The sequence below is a fragment of the Pseudonaja textilis genome, chromosome 5 (assembly GCF_049901715.1).
Source record: "Pseudonaja textilis isolate UNSWEBS1 chromosome 5, rPseTex1.2, whole genome shotgun sequence".
Classification (NCBI taxonomy): domain Eukaryota; kingdom Metazoa; phylum Chordata; class Lepidosauria; order Squamata; family Elapidae; genus Pseudonaja; species Pseudonaja textilis.
In genome coordinates, this window is record NC_141994.1 from 75,951,648 (window position 1) to 75,971,081 (window position 19,434).

The window sequence follows — 19,434 nt, forward strand, 5'->3', positions numbered from 1 at the left end:
CGCCCGTCCCAAGCAGGAAGAAGGGAGTTCAGGCTGCCAGAATCCGAGCCTCGTCCTGGGCGCCCTCCGGGCGCGTCTCCCCGACGGACCTGCCACGCTCGGGGGCCGTTTGGAGAAGAGAGGCGGGGGGCTCTGGAGCGGGGAAAGCCACGGAAAGCCCCCCCTCCGCCGGCCGAGCGCGCGGGCCTCCTGGCCGGGCTGCCCGCTGGCGGTCACAGGGAAGCCCCCGCTGAGCCTGGCCCCCAAAGGGACGGGGGGAGGGGCGGCCAAAACAGCGGGCCCTTCCACTCGCCCCCTGCGCCCCATCGGAAGCCGCGATGAGTCGGAAGAGGACGGGAGCCACTCACCGGTCCTGTCGCGCCGGGAGGAGAGCAAACCCTGGGCAGCCGAACCGGAGAGAAGAAGAGGAGAGGAGCGGCTTCCCCGGGCTTTATAAGCCGACCCGCCCCCGCCCCTCCCCGGCAGCTGTCAGTGCCGCCCCCGCCGCCGCCCCCCGCACGGAGAGCTCCGACGGGTGGTCTCCTCGCGAGCAGCCTGGGATCGCCGCTGCTTATCGGGCGCCCCGCTGACTCCAGGCTCAGGGCCCGAACCCCCATTTCCACATGCACCCCCCGTCCTCCTCCACCGCCCCCCGCCCCCAAAGGCAGCCTGCTGGCCAAGCTGGCTCCGAAAGATCTTTTTCATTTAGCTACTAAAGGGGGAGGGGGGTCAATATATCAAAATTATATGAAAAAACGGTATGAGGTTTAGCCCTTCCTTCCCCCCCGTGCTTTTTCAAAGGCAAGTGGACTTTGTTTTGCCTTGAAGACGTGTCGCTTCTCGTCCCAGAAGCTTCTTCCGTTCTGAACTGAAGAGGGTTTTCTTCCAGGGAAAACCAGGAGGGTCCAGTGGCCTTTTGGAAAAGCAGCCTTGGGGCCCCCGTGGCTGAGTGTCAGAGAACCTCCGTGGACAAGTGGTCCCATGCCTGGTGAGCCTCTTCGGGACCCCCGTTTGCCTCTCCGAGGACCGGAAGTCCCTCGTCCCGGGTCATTTGTCTCCTGGGTGAGTTGCTGCCCCCCTGGCCTGTCAGCAGGTGCTTCGGGGAGCCCAAACGTTGTGTGTCTGCTTCAGATGAAGAGAGACCGAAGGCCTCTGCCCTCTGCGGCTGCCCTCAAGTGAGGCATCCAAGGGGTCTGCAAGATCACACACACACACCCACACACACACACCCCGTTGGCTGTAGCTTCCTCCCAAAGGCCAGGCTGATGCGGAGTCCCCTCCCTTCCCAGTTGGGAGAACAGGGGCGCCAAAGGGCAGCTCTCGGCTACCAGAAGTTGCCCCCCAAATGCCTTCTTCTAACCCAGGACTCACCCAGAGAGCCAAGAGGGCCAGCTGGCAGCCAGGTGCCCCTCCGCCTCCATGCCCCTCAGCCGAACCAGGTGTGCAGGTATTTGACCCGTGCACAAGAACTCCCGTCAGGGAGATGGCCAGCCCCTCCCGGGGCCCCAGCGGGCCCAGCCCTCCAGCTGCCCCTGCGCTCGGTCGGCTCCCTGGCCAGGCCCGTTTAGCTGTCTTCCCCTCGTCCCGGAGGTGCTTCCCAAAAGGCAGCTGGACGTTCCTGCTATTTTCCCCCTTTAAAACGTTTCACGCCTCATCCCAGAAGCTTCTTCAGTTCTGAAGAAGACTGCAGAAGCGAAGAAGCCTCTGGGATGAGAGGTGAAGTGTCTTCATGAAAAAAAAAAAAAAACCCGAGAAAGTCCAGTTGTCTTTTGAAAAGCAGCTTTGGGGCTGCAGCCGTGACCTGGAGGGCCGAGAGCTTCTGCTGACCGCCTTCCCTTTCTTTCCCCAGGCTCCAGGGCCTTCGCTCGGGTCCCTTTGATCCCAGAGCAGAGGCCGCAGCCCCTCTGCCCCTCTGGGAGGGGGCTTTCTCCCCACAAGGGGGTCTGCAGTAGCTGTGGGCTGCCCGAGCCCCCTCTGGGGCCACCCTGGGCCCCCTCCCCTTGCAAGGGGTCCACTTTCCTGAGGTCACCCAGGCCCCAATCGCTTGTCCACCTTCATTCAGAGTCCAACCCCTCCAGAGACACGGGGGGAGGGGGGCTGGGCTGCTGTGGCTCAGTCAACTCTTTGCATATCATCCAAATCATAATAAAGGACAGACGTGATGCAGGCAACCCCCCCTTACATCCATTTGCTTAGTGACCATCTGAAATTACGATGGGTCTGGGGAAAGTGACGTTTTCCCCATTTACGACCGCTGCTGCCTCCCCCACGGTCACATGATCAGAGTTCAGGCACTTGGCGACTGGTTCACATTTATGACGGTCATAGCGATCAGGGTCACAGGCTCCCCTTTTGAGCCCTTCTGACCAGCAAGGTCAACAGGGGAAGCTGGATTCACTTAATGACCATCTGACTGACTTAAGTACTGCACCAGGGGTGGGATGTAAATTCTTTTACTACCGGTTCTGTAGGTGTGGCTTGGTGGGTGTGGCTTGGTGGGCGTGGCAGGGGAAGGATATACTGCAAAATCCCCCTTCCCTCCCCACCTACTGACCTGCTTTCCAGCTCCCTTCTCCTGTGCAGGGCAACCAAAGGAGACCCAGCCGATCAGCTGGGACTCCATGGGAGGCGGAGAAGAGATGGGGTTGGCGAGGCCGGTCAGAGGCGGGATTGGCCGCTTCTCCGAACTACTCAACATTTCTGCTACTGGTTCTCCAGAACTGGTCAGAACCAGCTGAATCCCACCTCTGGAGTGCACCAAGTTGCCCAGGAACAGAGGCTGCCTGGAATCTTCCACACACGCACACACACACACACACACACCAAGTGTAGGTGGCCCCCTCTGCTCTGGGCTCTCCTCGATAGGCAAGGGGGCCCTGGCAGCCACCAAAGATGGGCTGGCCAGTTGGATGCCTTGCAAGGGGCTCAGACCTGAACTCGGTCCTGGCACCTGCCGGCTGCGCCCTAAGAGGGAGCCCAAAGGTTGAGTCGTGGCCCCGGCGGCCTGGACGGCTGGGTCTCAGATGGAGGCAGGGAAGGCGGCTGCAGGGGGGGCCGCTGGCTCTCCACGAGGCCGCCTAGACAGGCCTCGGCAGCTGGGCATTTGGAAGCCTGCTTTACTCGCTCCATCGCCAGCAGAAGAAGAGAAACGGTAAACAACTGCGCCAGGGAAACGCAAGAACTTAAAATCCCACCTCGTTCCCAGATACAGAATAAAATATCGGAGTCGGAAGGCACCTTGGAGGTCCTCTCGTCTAGCCCTTCTAGTCGCCTTCTTCAGGGCTGTCATAACTTTGTACCGTCACTAAACGAATGGTTGTAAGGCAAGGACTGCCTGTGCGCAGGATAAAAGCGGAGGCATTCCCAGGGCAGAAACTCCTCCTGGGGGTGCTTGGCCCTCTTGAGGGAAGGGGGAACAAAGGGGGGCTGCCCTTTGGGTGGCTTCTCTGGGATCATCCAGGGGCTTTGGGGTCACCCTCACCCCCCAGAGGACCCCCCTCTTCGTGCAAAGCGGCCAAGAGCCCCTCTGCAGCGAGTGGGAGGCAGCCGAACCGGAGGGAGCCAAAAGCTCTGCCTCCCCAGCTCTTCCAGACTTGGCAAGGGGGGAGGGAGGTTGGGGGCTCCGTGCCCAAGAAAAGGGGGAGGGAGATGCCCCTCCCTGCTGGCAGGAGGGGCACCCAGGCCTTCAGCGGCCAGCTCTCCCCCCTCCCCCCACCCGCCTGCAAGGCTGCGCTTGGATCCCTGGGATGAGAACAGGAGGGGGGCAGGAGGAGGGGGGCCGGGGGTCTTTCCGGAGCCACATCAGCCACACTCTGCTGCGCACCACAGTTGCAAGCGCCCCCGTTTGCTCTTTCTCCTCCCTTCTTCCCCTTGTTTTCATTTGCACTTCTGCCTTCCCTATTTCCGTGCACCAGTAAAATACCCAAACACACAACTGCAGGCGTCCCATCCGGTGGGGGGAATCCATTTTGTTTCACTGCCGGTTCTGTAGGCGTGGCTTGGTGGGCGTGGCAGGGGGAGGAGACTGTGAAATCTCCAGTCTGAGGTGCTTTTGCCGGTTCTCCGAACTCCTCAAAATTTCCGCTACCGGTTCTCCAGAACTGGTCAGAACCGGCTGAAGGCCACCTCTGGTCCCATCCCGAGACATGGTGCTTGGACTGATTTTATTATTCGTTTATTATGCATTTGTGTCCTGCCTTCCTGGGCCTCTTGGGAGGATCGATCTCGCATCTCTGCTTGCTCCAGAGGGAGGTCTTGCACCCCCTCCCCAGAAAGGAGGTCCAATCTCCAGCCGGGGGGCCCAGGGAGGCTCCCAGCTCAGGTCTTCCCAGCAGGATGGCTCTTCTGCGGAGGATAAAATCCACCCAGCTCTGCTTGGTGGGACTTGCTGCACTGTGAGTTGCCAACTCACAAAACTTGTGCTCAAAACACAACTTACGTAAGCCCCAGCCAAGAATGTACAGCACAAACAAACACACACACACACACACACACACACACACACACACACACACACCATTTCACCCAGCCAGCGGCCCTTCTTCCTACGCCTTGGCCGCTTTGGGTGGGTGGACTTTAAACGCTGGCTGGGGAGTTCTGGGAGTTGGTCCAGCCACCTTGGCTGGGAAACAGGGTGCAGTGGGGGCCGGCAACAGCTGGATGCTCGGCAGCCTCTGAAGCCAGGAAGGATCCAGCTTCAAGACAAACTGCTGGATTCGGCTTCGGGAACAGCTGGATTGTCCTTGGGGTTTCAGTGTGGGGGGAAGTTCAGCTGAAGCGATTGGTTGGATTCCCCCCGCTTCTTTTTTCCCTCCTGCTGAGAAGCCTACTCCCCCCCACATCTGCCTGGGAGGAGGGGGTGCCCAGGACGCAGTGGGGGGGTGGGCCGGAGAAGTGGAGATGGCTGCTGGACACCGCCTGCTTCGCCCCCTGCCCATATCCCTGCCTTGGTCCGCTCCAGGGGCCTCCAACCTTGGCCACTTTGAAGACCTGTGGACTTCAACTCCCAGAATTCCTCAGCCAGCTTCTGGGAATTAAAGTGGCCCCCGTTGGAGACCCTGATCCAGTCTGTGAAGCTGCCTCTGAGGACAGGCAGGGACCCAGCCTGGCTCACTAGCTGTGTGTTGTGGGGTGAACGGGGGGGGGGATCCCCTTGTCCGCTTCACAAGGCCCACGTGAGCCCAGGACTCTCTGGCCACGGCTGGACTTCCACCTGGGATCCCAGTCAAGGACCACGTTCCCATGGCTGAGCAAGGCGGAGGTCCAGGGAGTCTGGCCCTTTCTACGGCCTTTCTGGCCACCATTGTTAAGTGGATCGCCACAGTCGTTAAGTGAAGCGAGCCCGGTTGTTCGATGTCCTCCTGGATTTGGCTGGTTAGAAGGTCACCAAAGGGGGGGTCCCTTGACCCCGGAGACGGCCGCCCTCATAAACACGAACCGGATGCCAAGGGACTGCATTTGTGTCCTGCAACCCCAGGGAGGCCGCAACGGTTGTGGGGGGGGGATGGGCCTCGGTCACTCCTTGCAGGGCCCTTGTAACTTCAAAAGGCCACTAAGCGAACTCTTGTAAGTTGAGGACAGATCTCAGGTGGTCAGGAAAATCGGGTGCCACAGGAAACCCTCCCTCCCTCCCCTCTTGGAGCCCACCGCAGGGTTTCTCTCCAGACCCCTCCCTTAATTGGAGGGAGGAGGAGCAGCAGAGGGCTCCTCCAGAGGGCCTCCAGCATTCGAGCCACGGCTGCCCCAAAGGCGCTTTCTCCAAACTGGACTTTCTCCGTTTGTTTCCCTTGAAAGCGTTTCGCTTCTCACCCGAGAAGAACCGGAGAAGCTTCCGGGAGGAGAAGGAAAAGGCCTCCCAGGAACGGAACCAGAGGCATCCGGTTGCCTTGGGGGAGAAGCTCCTCTGAGAGAGGCAGGAACACAGGCGAGCAGGGAAGCCAAGCGGCCGGAGGTCCCAGCCCAGAATGCAGCACCATCAGCGGGATTTGGAGGCTCCACGGCCTGTTTGTGCCAAAATGCCGGAGATCGGCGCTCTCCCTCCAAGAGGTGGGGCAGATTCTCCCAAGCTGATGTGCTCCAGATGTGCTGTTTCGGGATCCTAGGAACTGCACATCAGCAAGGGAGGGAAACCGCCCGACATTAGCCCAGGTGCAAGGTCGGGAGAAGGGGAGGGGCTGTGGGCTCAGCCCCCCGTGGGAAGGGTCCCTGCCCCCCCCTCCCCAACACGTCTCCCGTAGCAGAGAGAGGGCAGGAGGGGCTGCTCAAAAGCTATGAAGAATGGAGGCAGGATCTGGGCCTGAAAGAGGGAGGAGGGCCGGTAGCAGCCTTCCAGTCTTTGGGGGGCTGCCCCAGAGAAGGGGGGTGGGGGGGTCAAGCTGCTCTGCAAAGCCCCTGAGGGCCGGACAGGAAGGAGGGGATGGAAGCCAACCCAGGAGGGAAGCAACCTGGACTTCAGGAGAGAAACTTCCAGACTGTGAGAACCCTTAACCAGGGGAGCAGAGGTTTGTGGGCGCTTCACCACTGGAGGGGCTCGAGAAGAGGCTGGACAGCCACCCGTCTGACATGGTAGAGGGTCTCCTGTTTGAGCAGGGGGCTGGACTAGAAGACCTCCCGGGTCCCTTCCAGCTCTGTCATTCCGATTCGGAGCTGGTTTTGTGCCACAGGTGTGGAGATTTCCCAGGGAGGGCAGGTGGCTCAGCCTGAGACCAGGAAAACCTGGGCGGGAAAAGGGGCAAACGCTGGAAGGTGTCAGAACCTCCTTAGGCATAGAAAGGGGGGGTGGGGGTGGAGAAGGGGGGGTGGGCTCTATTTCTGAGGCTGCAGGACCGGCTCCTCCTCCCCCCCCTCCTCCACCCGGGATGGCCCCGCCTGACCCAGCCTGCCACGTCTGGAGATTCCAGCCTCAGGACGGGGAGGAAGGCCAGAAAGGCAGAGGAGGAGGAGGAGGCCCGTCTCCTAGGATCCAGATGCCTGGACGGAGGGAGGCTTTGCTTGCCAGCCGGGAGGGAAGCCACCGGCTGAGCTTCCACGCAGCAGCTGCAGGGGCGGGCGGGCCTTCCTAGCCTGGGGAAGGGGCTGCCCCATCAGGCAGGGTGGCCTGGGAGCACCTGCTGCCCCTCCCAGAACTGCAAGCCAGGAGGGGTCAGCGTGGGGGGTGGAGGGGGGGCTCCTCCCGGCCAGGCAGGACCACCCAGCTCAGCTGCAAAAGCGGGGAAAGGCCAGGAGCTGGAGAGCTTGGCCAGGCCAGAGAATTCCTCCCGGCCTGCTTGGAAGGCAGGGAAACCCGCTGCCTTTCCCCCCTCCCTCCCCCGAAGGTGCAGCGGTCAGTCCGGCCCAGCCTGGTCTTCCAGGAAAGCGAGACTCTGGACTCCAGTGGCAGCAAAGAGGACACTTTTATGCTTCCTCAGTTCCTTTATTCTTTTGCAAGTCAAGTGGCTACAGGAGATCAAAGCCAGAGCTGAGGGTTTGCAGGCCTGAGACCTCCCAGCCCCCCCGTCCCGCCCTCCCGCTTGTCCAGGGCTCATCCAAAGAGGCGGTTGGGGTGACTCCCCCTGCCAGGGAGGGCTGGGTCTCTCAGGCCCCCTGGCCTTGAGGTGGTGAGCTGAGGTCTCAGGGTGGCCCTAAGCTTCCTTTGGGGCCACTGGATCCCCCACCCACCCGGAGGACGGCAGCTCTGGCAGCAGCAGCAGCAGCCGCAGAGGAGCCCCCCTCCCGTGCAGGCAGGCGCAGAGCCTGGTTTCCGTTTTGCCCCCAAATTGGTTTGACCGCCCTTTGGATTACTGGGGGGTGAAAGGGAAGGGGGACGCTAACCCTAAGGTTATGCCGAGGGGGAAAGCAGCATCTCGCCCCCAGCCCCCTCCCCACATTCTGACTCCTTCATCTGTGGGGGAGACACTCGCTCAGCGGCTGCCTCCAAAGCCGGGCCCAGGGCCAAGCCCCCTCCTGGTCCCCCTCTTCTGGGGGATGCTCCGGATGAAGCCTCCCCCCACCCTGCAGGACGCCGCTCGCCACCAACTTCCCTCCCCCCACCCAAAAGCAGATCCTGGAGGCGGGGTCGCCCCCTGGGTGGACATCTGCCACCTGCCCTGGGCAAGGGAGGGACCCCAGCCCACTCAACAGCTGAGGCACCGTTTCCAGGTGACGGGGAGTCCGAAAAAGTTGAGGGGGGGGGAGGCAGGCGGGAGGAGGGTTGGGGGGGTATTAGAAGCCCCCGCACCCCCTCCCCGCCTTGGCTGTGCCCAGAGACATCCAGCAGAGTTAGCTGCCCCCCGACCGCCCCCCGCCCCGCCTCCTCGGCAAGCGGGCGCCACTCCTGGGCCGGGTCCAGCCGGCAGCTTTATTTATTCCTTTCGCGCTTTGGCGCCGCCGGTCGCTTCTCGTCCCGCTTGGGCGGCGGCGGCGGCGTGTCCGGGCGGCCGTGCGCCCCGCCGGGGTCCCGCCCCGGCCCGGCCCGCCCTATTTCCAGCCGGCGGCGGCGAGGCAGCTGAGGCGGCAGGGGGGCTGCAGCCAGGTGGGCGTCTCCTGCTGCCAGAGGCCGTGGGTCCTCCGGTCCTTCCAGGGCGCCAGCTCCACCTCCGAGTCGGCGCGCCGGGAGTCCAGGGGGCTCTTCCGCGGCTCGGTCCTGGGCAGCCGGCCCTTGCAGCGGGAGCACACCAGCGGCGGAGGCAGGTCGTAGTAGAGGACTGCCGGGCAGAAGCCGGTGGGTAGGTGGGGAAGGGGTCCCGGAAGGGGGGGTTGCTTTGGGGCGCCCCCGGGTGGCAGTCTAGTGCCACTGCAGGGCCTCTCCCGCCCTTCTTGCTGCCCGGCATTCGGACGGGAAAAGTCCCCCTTGCGCCCCCCGGCTCCCCCGGGGCTGGGATGCCTGTCGGGCAGCGCTCACCTTTAATGTCGCTGGATTGGCCCGACGTGTCCTCCAGGCTCGGCTGCTGCGCTTGGAAGGAGACTCTGGCGCAGGAGGAGAGGCCGGTCAGGGAAGGGACCCTCCGCCCCTCAAAACCCCCGCCCCGGATTGTGGGGGGTTGCCCCGGGGACAGCGCTGCCTTTGCTAAAGCCCGTCCCGGGTGGGGGCGGGGCTTGACTCTCTCCCAACCGCACCCCCGCCTCCTTCCCCGGATGTCCCACTTCTCAGACAGGTGGGTCCTCTCCTGCCGAGGCCCCCACTGTGCCCCACCCCTGAATGGAAATTCAGACTAAGGCCAATGGGGTCATTGAAAAGAACCGAAAGCCTCCGAGAAATGGGGTCACCAGCGTCTCTCCGGACCCCCTCGCTCTCGGGGTCAGGGGCTGCCCTGTCCAACCGCCCTGGTCCTCAGCGGGGCTCCCGTCAGGCAGTCAGCCTGAACCTGCCCTGCAGACCCCACCAGACGATGGGCCAGGAAGCAACAAGCTGACTTTAGCCCGAAGTCAGGAGAGGAGCCAATCAGAGGATGGAGCCTGACCCAGACAGACCCCCCCCCCAGGGGGGGCACGGGGGGGCAGGTGGGGCGCCTGGCTGATCTGCCCACTTACCTCCGGGGCTTTTCCAGGTTTTGCTGGGGACTTGGGGAGAACTGGGTGGTGGTGCTCGACACCTTCCTGCCCGTTTTCTTGATCACCCCTGGGCTTCTCATCACCATATCAGAGTGCTGTGGGCGGGGAAGAGGCTGGTATGAGATGGAGACCCCCACCATGAGCCCAGGGAGGAGGAGCCAATGCCTCGCTCCCCCAAAGGGCTCCACCCACCCCCCGCCTTGCCTGCAGCCCCATCCCTGGGAGGTGGAAAGGAAGGCGACCGCTGTGGGTCAGGCTTCTTTGCACCATAACTAGCTTCAGGCCAAGTGGGCGGGTGCTTTGGCCTCGGCTCAGCACCGGCCAGGACTGGGCTGCCCCGTTGAAGAGATGGGGAACCAGCTGAGGGGGCGGGGTGCTCTTGACAGAATAGTTGTAGCTCGGGGTTGAACTGGGCGGTTCCTGGGTGCTCTATGAGCTGGGTGGTTTTTGTGCAGACGTTTCGTGACCCAGCTAGGGGACATCGTCAGTGTTTGAAAGAAATAGGGTTTGCTCTGTTTATACACCCCAATCAAGAAACTACCAACTCAGACAAACAATCAAGGGGTGAACAACAGCCTAATAAAGGAACCACCACAAACACTTCCAACAACACCAACAGGTGGTATATAAAACAATCCCCACTCCCTTATTTTAGTACTAACGATGTTACGTCGGTGGGTTATGAGAAGTCTCCAAAGAACCCACCAAGCTCAGAGAGCACCAAGGACACCCCCCCACCCCCCCGTTGGTGCTATGCTGCAAGATTGGTCAAGATCGGCTGGGCAAGCGAGATTCTTTCTGATGATCTCCGAAATCAAAAGTCTCTGCATGAAGCCAGGGACAGAAGGGCGTCTGGATGACCTTCAGGGCACCCTTCTCCTGCCGTCGACTGGTAACACTGTACTGCAAAGTAGGGCATACAAAACCTTCACTAGGCCAATTCTCGAATACAGTGCTCATCTGCCTGGAATCCACACTGTATTTCACGAGAAGAGTCCTCCACTCAGGGGTGGATTGCAAATATTTTTACTATTGGTTCTGTGGCGTGGCTACGTGACTGGGGGGGTACATGGCTACTGCTTTTTTGTAGCATCCCCCCGCACTCCATTTTTTGCCTCCTGGGCCTCAAGGAAGCCTCCTGGGCGAAGCAGTAGGAGAGGGAGGGGGATCCCGGCACAGCTGATCATCGGAACAGCTGATGGTAGGGAGGGGAAAAAAAGAAATACCTTAAGGAGCGACTGGGCAGGTGAGAACACAGTCCGCGATGTTGGGCAGGCATCCGGTGTCACCCTTGCAAGAGAAGGATTGGGTGGGCAGGGAGAGGAGGGGCCAGCCAGGGGCACGATTTGCTGGTTCTCCAAACTCTGCAGAATCGTAGCAACCGGTTCCATAGAACTGGTCCAAACCGGTAGAATCCCACCCCTGACTCGACTCCTATGCTCGCAATAGAATACCAGGCTCAACATTTTGGGCCTGGACAGAACTACGCCGCCTACGGTCTGACCTGAGCTTAGTACACAAAATTGTCTGCTACAACGAGGTCCTACCTGTCAGTGACTACTTCAGCTTCAACCACAACAATACACGGGCAAACAATACATACAAACTCAAAGTAAACCGGTCCAAACTCGATGGCAGAAAATTCGACTTCAGCAACAGAGTGGTCAATGCCTGGAGCTCACGACCTGACTCTCTTGTTACAGCCTCAACCCCCCCAAATTTTAACCTCAGAGTGAGGCCACCCTGGACCTCACTCTGCTCCTAAGAGGCCTGTAAGGGGGGGGGGGGCATAAGTGCACCAGCGTGCCCACCGTCCCTGTCCTACTGTTCCCATTGATTCATACTCGTTTATTATGTATAGACTTATGCCTGTTTATACTTATATGTTTATATGTTATGTTCATACTTGTGCTTGTTTTCTCATAGCTGCTTGACAAACCAACCAAACAAACAAACAAACACCAAACTCCTTCCAAGCCACCCGCAGCCTGCAGAGAGGTGGTCAGAGCGGCTGCACCTTCTCCGGGGGGCTCCCCGGAACCCAGCAGCCCTTCCGTGGAGTTCCAGGACCCCTTTTGAAAGCCTTAGTGAGGCCACACCTGGAATGCCGCATCCAGTTTGGGGTCCAGAAAGATGTTGAGACTTTGGAAAAAGTGCAAAGACGAGCAACTCAAAGGTATGGAGACTAAAACATAGGAAGAATGTTCTCGGGAGATTCTCAGTCGTCCAGGTCCCGGGTGTCCCAAAGGTGCTTTTTCTATCTCTCTCAAGAGGCACCTGGACTTTCTGGTTTTTCTTTCTCATCCAAACTGCTTCTTCCACCACCATCCACTCAGAAGCTCCTTGGATGAGAAGCGAAATGTCTTCAGAGAAAGTCCAGGTCCCTCTTGAGAGAGAAAAAGAAAAAAAAACTTTGGGATACGAAGAACAGTTGCAGAATTGGGGTATGGCCAGTCTAGAGAAAGGGAGGACATGACAGCAGCCTTCCAGTATTCAAGGGGCTGCCCCAGAGACGGAGGGGTCAAGCTATTCTTGAAAGCCCCTGAAGGCAGGAATAGAGATAGAATTCTTCACTGGCCAAGGGCGATTGGACACACAAGGGATTTGTCTTGGTGCAAATGCTCTCAGGGTACATAAAAGAAAAGAGACATTCATCAAGAGTCATGAGGTTCAACGCTGAATGATAGTCACAGGGTACAATAAGTAATCAAATCGTGCAAGGAAACGGTCACTGCAGATCATTACGATTCAAGTGAGTCACAGTCATACAGTCACAGGTGGGAGGGGCTGGGTGATAAGGAGTGATGGGAGGATTAATAGCAATAGTAATTGTAGTGGAGACTTTGTAAATGACAGTGTGGAGGGAATGATTTGTTTAGCAGAGTGATGGCGTTCGGGGAAAAACTCTCCTTGTGTCTCGTTGTTCTGGTGTGCAACAATGCTCTCTGGAGTGTCCTTCTGAGGGAAGGAGTTGAAACAGTTGGTGTCCGGGATGTGAGGGGTCTCTAGATATTTCCACAGCCCTCTTTGTGACTCAGGGCGCAGGATACACAAGACGCAACGGGTGGAAACTCCTCAAGGAGCTTCCTCCCCGGAAGGACAAGGGACCTGCAGTGGAGCTGCTTCCCTGCAGAGGCCGTGGGAGCTCCAGCCCTGGAGGCTTTGAAGAAGAGCCTGGACGGACATGGGGTCTCCTGTTGGAGACGGGGGCTGGACTAGAAGACCCCCGGGGTCCAACCCAGCTGCCTGCTGGTCGTGGGCGCCACCTACCTCGGCCAGGGGGCTGATGCTGGAGGCGCTGCTGCTACGGCTGGAGACCAGGCAGTGGCGGATGGGGATGGCTGGGTCCTTGGTGGTGGTGGAGAGGCCGTTCTCCAGGATGTTGGCCAGGCGGCTCCAGAGCGCAAAGACGGCCTCTGGGTGCTTGTGGTGCAGCTGCAGGTAATACACCGTCTTGGTCACCGTCTGGAGGCGCAAAATGCGCTGAGAGGCACTGTGGACAGAGAGCTGGACGTACCGGAGGGGGAGCAGCCTGGGCAAAGCAACGGAGGCAGTCAGGGACAGGCCGGGACAGGAGCTCGGGGAGGGGAGGGGAGGGGTGGGGAGGGGAGGGGCGGAGGTGGGCCTGGGGGGGGGGGGCTCGAAGGACACTCAGCTGCTCCCTTGGGCAAGCAGTGGCCTCCCAGAACAAGACACACACACACACACACACACACACACACACGGTCTCAAAACCTGCTCCCTGCAGCCGGTTTTGGTTTATTAGATGAACTCAGGATTCATGGACTAAACCACGATCCAGGTAACCCCGGGCAAGCATGTCATGCAAACACAGCCGATGTCCGGCACCAGCCCCCTTGTGGACCTGCAGCTACAGAGGCCCTAAAGGAGGCCCTGGACGGTGCCCATACACTCAGCCCTTGGGTCGCAGGTGTGAAACACCCGGCCGGGTTCCTCCTCCTCCTCTAGAGGAGCAGCTGGGGTCTTTGCACAACGCTGGGTGGGGGCCAGGGGTCTGTTCCCACGATCCCACTCCTCTTAGACCAAACCAGCAGGTGGCCGTTTCTGGAGTATTGAGGGGCATCCAGCGTTCCCTCAAAGGTTGGGGGGATGGCGCTGCCCCCGGTCCATTCGGGAGGTCCCAAAGGACCCTGAGTGGTGGGGAGGCCCCGTCAGCCGCTCTGGTGCCCACGTGCCTCCCTCCCTGATCCGGCCCTCCCTCCCGGCCCTGGCCCCCCGTCACCTGGTCAGGTCCATTTGGGACAGCCGGGGACTGCCAGGGGGGACCCCCCGAAGTGGGGCCCGTTGGTTCGCCATCAGGAGCACGTTGGGGAGAGGGAGGCAGGGGTCCGAGGAGGTCACTGCCAGAGTCACAATGGTGGGGGTGTGGGTGATGTCCATCCATTTCCCCTTCTTTGTGACCTGTGGGAACCGTCCCCCACCCACCCGAGACCCCCGAGTCAATTGGAGGGCCAGGCCCCGCTTGGTTAATCCAGCCGGTCCGTTTGCCCCCAATCCAGCCGCCCCCTGGTTCCCACCAGCTGGCGCAACGGGCGAGGGGGCCTGCTCAGCCGGAGGGGCGACTCTGCCCAAAGGTGAAGGCAGAAGGCTAAGTGGGCCCTCTTGGGTCCCCAGCCCAGCCGGCCTCCTTTCAGGACCGGGAAAGGGGCCCCTCCGATGAGCCCCCCACCCCACCAACCTGAATGAAGTTGCTCTCAAAAACCGCCGAGTTGGGGAAGAGGTGGTAATCTGGGGAACGGATCAGCTGGCAGAGCATCCCCCCCTCCAAGCCGAGTGCCCTGCCGACATCTTGGTTGCTGCCAGTGAAGAGCCCTCTAGCCATGGGGCACGGGGCGGCTGGGCTCACAGGCATGCCCAGGCCCTCCCTTAGCTGGCCAGGCAGCAGGGTCCAGCACCGACTCAGCAGGGGGGGGGCAGCTGGCTCAGCAATCCGTGGAACGGGTCAGAGCAGAGCTGCGTGCATCACAGTGGCATTGGGGTGCCACCCGGAGGAAGCTGTGATGTCACACTGGCAGCAGAAGGGCTGGCTCCATTGAGATGGCAGCAGAGCCTGGCACGGATCTGGTTGCCCTGAGAATTGCCCAAGTGGCAGGGAAGGCCCCAAGTGGCTCACCCTGCCCCTCCCCCCGTTAATATGCCCCCTAATTGGCGTGCGACGTTTCATGGGCCTCCATAGACATCCGGGCTGTAAAGGCTGCATTTACACGACAGGCTGACCCTAAACTTGGGTCAAGAAAAGGCCGATTCTGAGCTTGTAGAACATGGGCCACGTTTCACCTCAGAAGGCGATCAGTCCAGGACTCAGCACCCAGCATGGAAGGGAGCACGAGGATCCTTTAGGCCAGGGGTCCCTAGCCCCCCTCCCCCACAGCCCATTGAGAACCGGGCCAGGGAAGCGAGCGGATGCCCACCAAGCCGTCCCCTCACTCTCCCCTCCCGCCTGCCTTGAGTCTGGAAGACTGGAGGTCGCTCGGGAAAGCGATGCTGGCTGGGGAATTCTGGGAGTTGAAGTCCAGGAGTCCTCAATGCGCCAAGGCTGGAGACCCCCGATCTAGAGCAACCTCGAAGGACCCTTTGTTCAGGTTCTTCTGGCCCCGAGGGAGAACCCACCGCCTCTGCAGGGAGACCCCTCCCCTTCCTCTGGTGTAGGTCTTGCCTACGAGGAGCTTCGAGGGTGGGCGTAACCTGGGGAGGGGGCAGGGGGGAAGGTTCCGTTGTATGAATTTGCCTGATCCTCCTCCTCCTCCATGGCTCCGGGTGACTCTCATCTAAAAAGCCCAACAAATCCAGCCCCCCAAACAACAACCATCTCAACAGCAGCACAAGAGGTTTTTTGAAAACAACTAAAAGCCACGTGTGCCCAGGCGCCCCACCCACCCCCAGCATTCAGCCCAGGCCTTTCTAAGTGGGGGGGGGGGGAAGGAGCTCGGGGACTCTGCTCGGGTGGGCTTCCTCGGGTGTCAGGCCCGGAATCGGGCTGGTCTCCCTATCCCGGGTCATTCACAGGGTCCACAGGCAAGCAGGCACTCAGAAAACCAGAAAGAAAGCACCTGTTTCTGCGTGCAGCTAGTCCTCAGTGTACATACTTTGCAGCAACGCACGGTAAAAACCAAAAGGGGGCCCGGGGGGTGGGGGCTCAAAGCCTCTTGTCTCCACCAATGAGACCCTCCCCTCTGCTGGGAGGAGTGCCCCCCCCAGCTGCCCCGCGGATGAGCAAGAGGCGCTGGAGACTTCCACGTGGGCCTGTGGGTGGCCGCCAGCCTCTTACGCACGTATCCATGCCATTTAGGGGGCCTCCCATTATCTCAGCCAATGATCCCCCAAGGTTCTTAAAACTATTTCAGAAACCATAAAGAAAGCCTTCGAAATAGGCCGGCACGAGATACCAAAGGGCCAGCTAGCAAGGAAGCCAAGGCAGGGGTCCCAGGCCCCGGGACAGGCTGGCAGGCCCTGCGAAAGGCCAGCAGGCCAAGCCCAACCTCCGGGGAGGCTGTTCCACAGAGCAGGGGCCACAGCGGAGAAGGCCTGGCGCCTGGTTCCCGCCGGCCGACTCCATTCCCTTCCACCTTCACCTGATTCCTGACCCCGAAACACGGGCAGTCTGTGACTCAACACCCCCCCTCCGTTCAGTGACTGCTCCAGGGCACGATGGCACTGAGAAAAGGGCCGCTGTTCACCCTTCCCCGTGGCCGTGCGGTACGAGTCCAGGCGCCTGGCAGCTGGCTCCTAGTTATGACCATTTGCAGCCTCCCAGCGGGGTCTCACGATCCCCTTTTGCGACCAATGGACAGGCCAAGTCAAAGGGAGCTTAATGATGCTTAATGACCGTGTTGCTAACTTTCCTGCAATGATTCACTTAACAACTGTGGCAAGAAAGGTCGTAAAATGGAGCAAAAATCCACTTAGCTCCGGTCTCGCTTAGCAACAGAAATGTTGGGCTCAAGGACTCCCTGCACCCGGACTCCTCCCTGAAGGCCAGCCTGGCTGCCCACCCACACAGGCAGAAACAGAGCTGAGATGAGGGGGGGGCCTGGAGACCCCCAAGCGGCTCCTCCCTGGCCGGAGAGAGACGGGCGGGGGGCTATCCCAGCAGTGCAGCCCCCCTGAAGGAGCGCTCTTTCCTCCCCACACTCGAGGCAGGGTTCTCTGTGCCCCCCAGTTCTCTGGGCCTCCTTGCCTGGCCTCGACCTCCCCACCGCCAGTCCAACCCCTGCGGCCCTTCGTGTTCCTAAAAGGGCTCCTTCCCCGCTGCTCCCTCTTCCCCTGACTGGTTGTTTTTCCTTGGGATCTGTTTGGGATTCTCCATAGTTTCCACACTCCACATCAGGGCTTAGATCAGAAACTCTGCTGATGCCGCCCCAAACGGCTCCTCTTTGGCCACAAGGAACCACCGACTCTTGGGGTGGAGATCCAAGCTAAGGGGACCCTTGCTGAGACGTCTGCATAGGTGTTCATCCCAAAGCAGCCTTTTTCCACGAAATTGCCCCAACAGTGGATATCCAGCCCCCAGTTACGCGGTTGAAATGGAGTTCGGTGCTCCACAAGCCATGGTTTGCTTCATCCAGGAGGACAAACCAGGTTAAGTCCTGCTTCACTGTTTTGAGCACAGCAAGGCCTGCTCAGGTCTGCCACCTGCTGCAGATCAGCTGCCATCGCGGGTGGGAGGTTCTGTGTTGTGACCAGAGGAGACCAAGAGTTGGGGGCAGTTGGGGAGTGGGCCCTCGGCTTCCCTCCTTCTTTGGCCAGGTGGGGCTCCTGGCCTTCCCTCTCTGCTTGGGAGGGGGGGTGAGATTGGGAGCTCCAGGTCAGCCCTGCAGCGAAGGAAGGGCTCCCTCGCCGTGGCCCCACCACCCAGGCCCAGCACGGAACCAGCCATGGGGAGATGGACTCGGCCTCAGGCTGCTGCTCCCACATCGCCTGAAGTGGGCCATTTGGTTAGCCCAGTCTGGCCCCTGCTTGCCTGGGGGCACGGGGGGCTTCAGAGAACAGACCCAGCCTTTTGGCTCTGAAACTGGGGACAGGGAGGACTGTCCTCTCTCTCTCTCTCTCTCTCTCTCTCTCTCTCTCTCTCTCACACACACACACACACACACACACACACACACACACACACACACAGGAGAAACCATTACAGGCAGACCAGCTCTGTTCCAGGGCTGCTGAGCAAGGAGCCCCAAGGGTGGGCTGCCCCAAAGTAACCCCACAGGGCTCTGGACCTGCAGAAGGAAGGCCGCCCTTTGCCTGTAACCCCGCCCTCCGTCCTTGCAGGGGGCAGAGAACCAGGTGTCCCACCTCTGGACTGGCCAAGGCCTGGGAGGGGGTCACCAAGGCCCTGTGCTCACCAGGAGAAGGAGCAGCCGGCGGGGGCACCCTTGCCCTCCTCCCCAGGACTTCGGCACCACAGGGGAGGCCTCCAAGGTGAAGAGCTGCCAAGGGGCCCTTCCTGCCAAAACAGGTTTGTTTAAACAGTTTGTTTAACGGAAGTAGGAGCCCATCACCTCACACAGCAGGCAAACATGGCAACAATTCTAAATTTAAATGACAATCTAAAAGCAGGCAAAGAAATATGACAGCCCCTCCCCCAATTGTGGGAGAACAATGGGACTTTCTATGGAGGCTGATGAAAAGGCCAAAGAATAGTTTGGGGGCTCCTGTAAGAGGCCAAAGGCAGGAGGAGGAGGAGGAGGAGGAGGGGCAGGGGCAGCGGCAGCGGCAGCTTGGGGGCTCAGGCAGACCCCGAGGCTGGGCGGGGGGTCTCCAATCCCCACAGTCCGGACATTAATTCTTCCTCCTCTTCCCCTTTTGATGCTGGGTGCAAGGAAAGCCGAGCCGCCCCCAAAGCGCAGCTCCCCAGAAGGCCGGGAGGGGAGACTGCAGCGGAGCCTCGGCTGGGCTGTCCCATCTGGGGCGGAGGCGCCAGAGCCCCGCGCTGGAAGCTGCCCGACCGAGGGCGCCGAGTGAGGCCACCGGGCTCCCTTTCTCCCACCCCCGCGGCTAGGCAGCCGGCGGGAAGCCACTCAACGCTCTGGGCTGAGCTTCCCCCCACCTGGAGGGCCGCTCCCTAAACCGGCATCCGGATCAAGAGATTTGCGGGCGGGCGGCAGTTCCCGCTCTCCGCCGGCCAGGCGCTTTCGAGGGGCGAGCGCCGGCCGGCATCGGAGTTAAGCTTCTGGGATACTCGGGGTTTCCGGGCGGGTGGGGGCGGCGAACATTATTTCAAGCAACGGGGTAGAGCTTTGCTGGGGAGGCAATTGGTTGCGGAGCGCAAGCAAAGGAAGCGAGCAAACCACTCAGCCCCCGCCCCCCCCCCCGCTCCTCCCCTCCCCGGGCAGCCCTACAATCGCGGGGAACCCAGGAGGCCCCACAAAAGGCCCCACTTGGGGGCGAAACGGGGACCCGGCCGACTCTGCGGGCTTCCTGGTGCCCGCCCGGGCCGGAAAGGCGACGGCTGACCTTGGTGCCCTACCGCGAAACGTGGCAGGAGAAAGCGAAAGGGCGCGCGGGGCCGAAATCCCCGGGCTGGAGGCGAGGCTTGACGCGCCCTGGGCAGCAGCCGGGCACCTGCCGCCGGGAGGTGTGCTCGGGCATCGGGGCGGCGTTGAGAGCGCCGCAGTCTTGGGACTCTGCGTGGCGTCGGAAGAAGCCAACACCCGCGGGATGAGAAGAATAGCAACACAACCGGTCCTCCAGCCGCGCGTTCATCCCTGCTTCGAACCCGGGCGCGCGGAGGGTCGGGGGGTGGGGGTCACTCAATAGGTGACTGCAGCCCCCGCGGGGCCTCCCGGCAGGGAAAAGCCTTCGGTGGGAAAGGAGCGCCCGCGCTCAGGGCAGAGAGGACTCGCACTTTGCCCATGCTCAGAAGGCTAGTTGTTGTTCGCCCCGTCCGGGCCTCGAGGGCCGGTCTGG

The 19,434-nt window shown here is 60.9% G+C and overlaps 1 protein-coding gene across 3 annotated transcripts; it reads right to left on the reverse strand.

Annotated features, from left to right (window-relative positions):
- Window positions 1–7,381: 7,381 nt before the first annotated feature.
- On the reverse strand, window positions 7,382–19,269 carry LOC113450649 (Golgi-associated RAB2 interactor protein 1B-like). Of its 3 annotated transcripts, none has more exons than XM_087935449.1 (6): window positions 18,995–19,253; window positions 13,751–13,929; window positions 12,778–13,039; window positions 9,487–9,602; window positions 8,858–8,922; window positions 7,382–8,660 (listed from the first exon to the last, which is right to left on the reverse strand). In XM_087935449.1, exons 2-6 carry the CDS (start codon window positions 13,906–13,908, stop codon window positions 8,434–8,436), a joined length of 828 nt encoding a protein of 275 aa, XP_087791575.1. In that variant the 5' UTR covers window positions 13,909–13,929; window positions 18,995–19,253; the 3' UTR covers window positions 7,382–8,433. The 3 variants fall into 3 exon arrangements, with proteins under 3 accessions (XP_087791575.1, XP_087791574.1, XP_087791573.1); XM_087935448.1 differs by lacking the exon at window positions 18,995–19,253 and adding an exon at window positions 17,871–17,908; XM_087935447.1 differs by lacking the exon at window positions 13,751–13,929 and having other exon boundaries at window positions 18,995–19,269.
- Between the last annotated feature and the right edge of the window lie 165 nt (window positions 19,270–19,434).

What these genes read in the sequence shown, in the direction of transcription:
- LOC113450649 (XM_087935447.1), bottom strand. Translation starts at nt 19,230, where the DNA reads ATGAACGCGCGGCTGGAGGACCGGTTGTGTTGCTATTCTTCTCATCCC. An exon ending in TTCTCCTGCCACGTTTCGCG is followed by an intron (nt 13,040 to 18,994) that starts GTAGGGCACCAA and finishes TGCTTTGCCCAG; the next exon opens with GCTGCTCCCCCTCCGGTACG. An exon ending in AACCTGGAAAAGCCCCGGAG is followed by an intron (nt 8,923 to 9,486) that starts GTAAGTGGGCAG and finishes CTCCTGCGCCAG; the next exon opens with AGTCTCCTTCCAAGCGCAGC.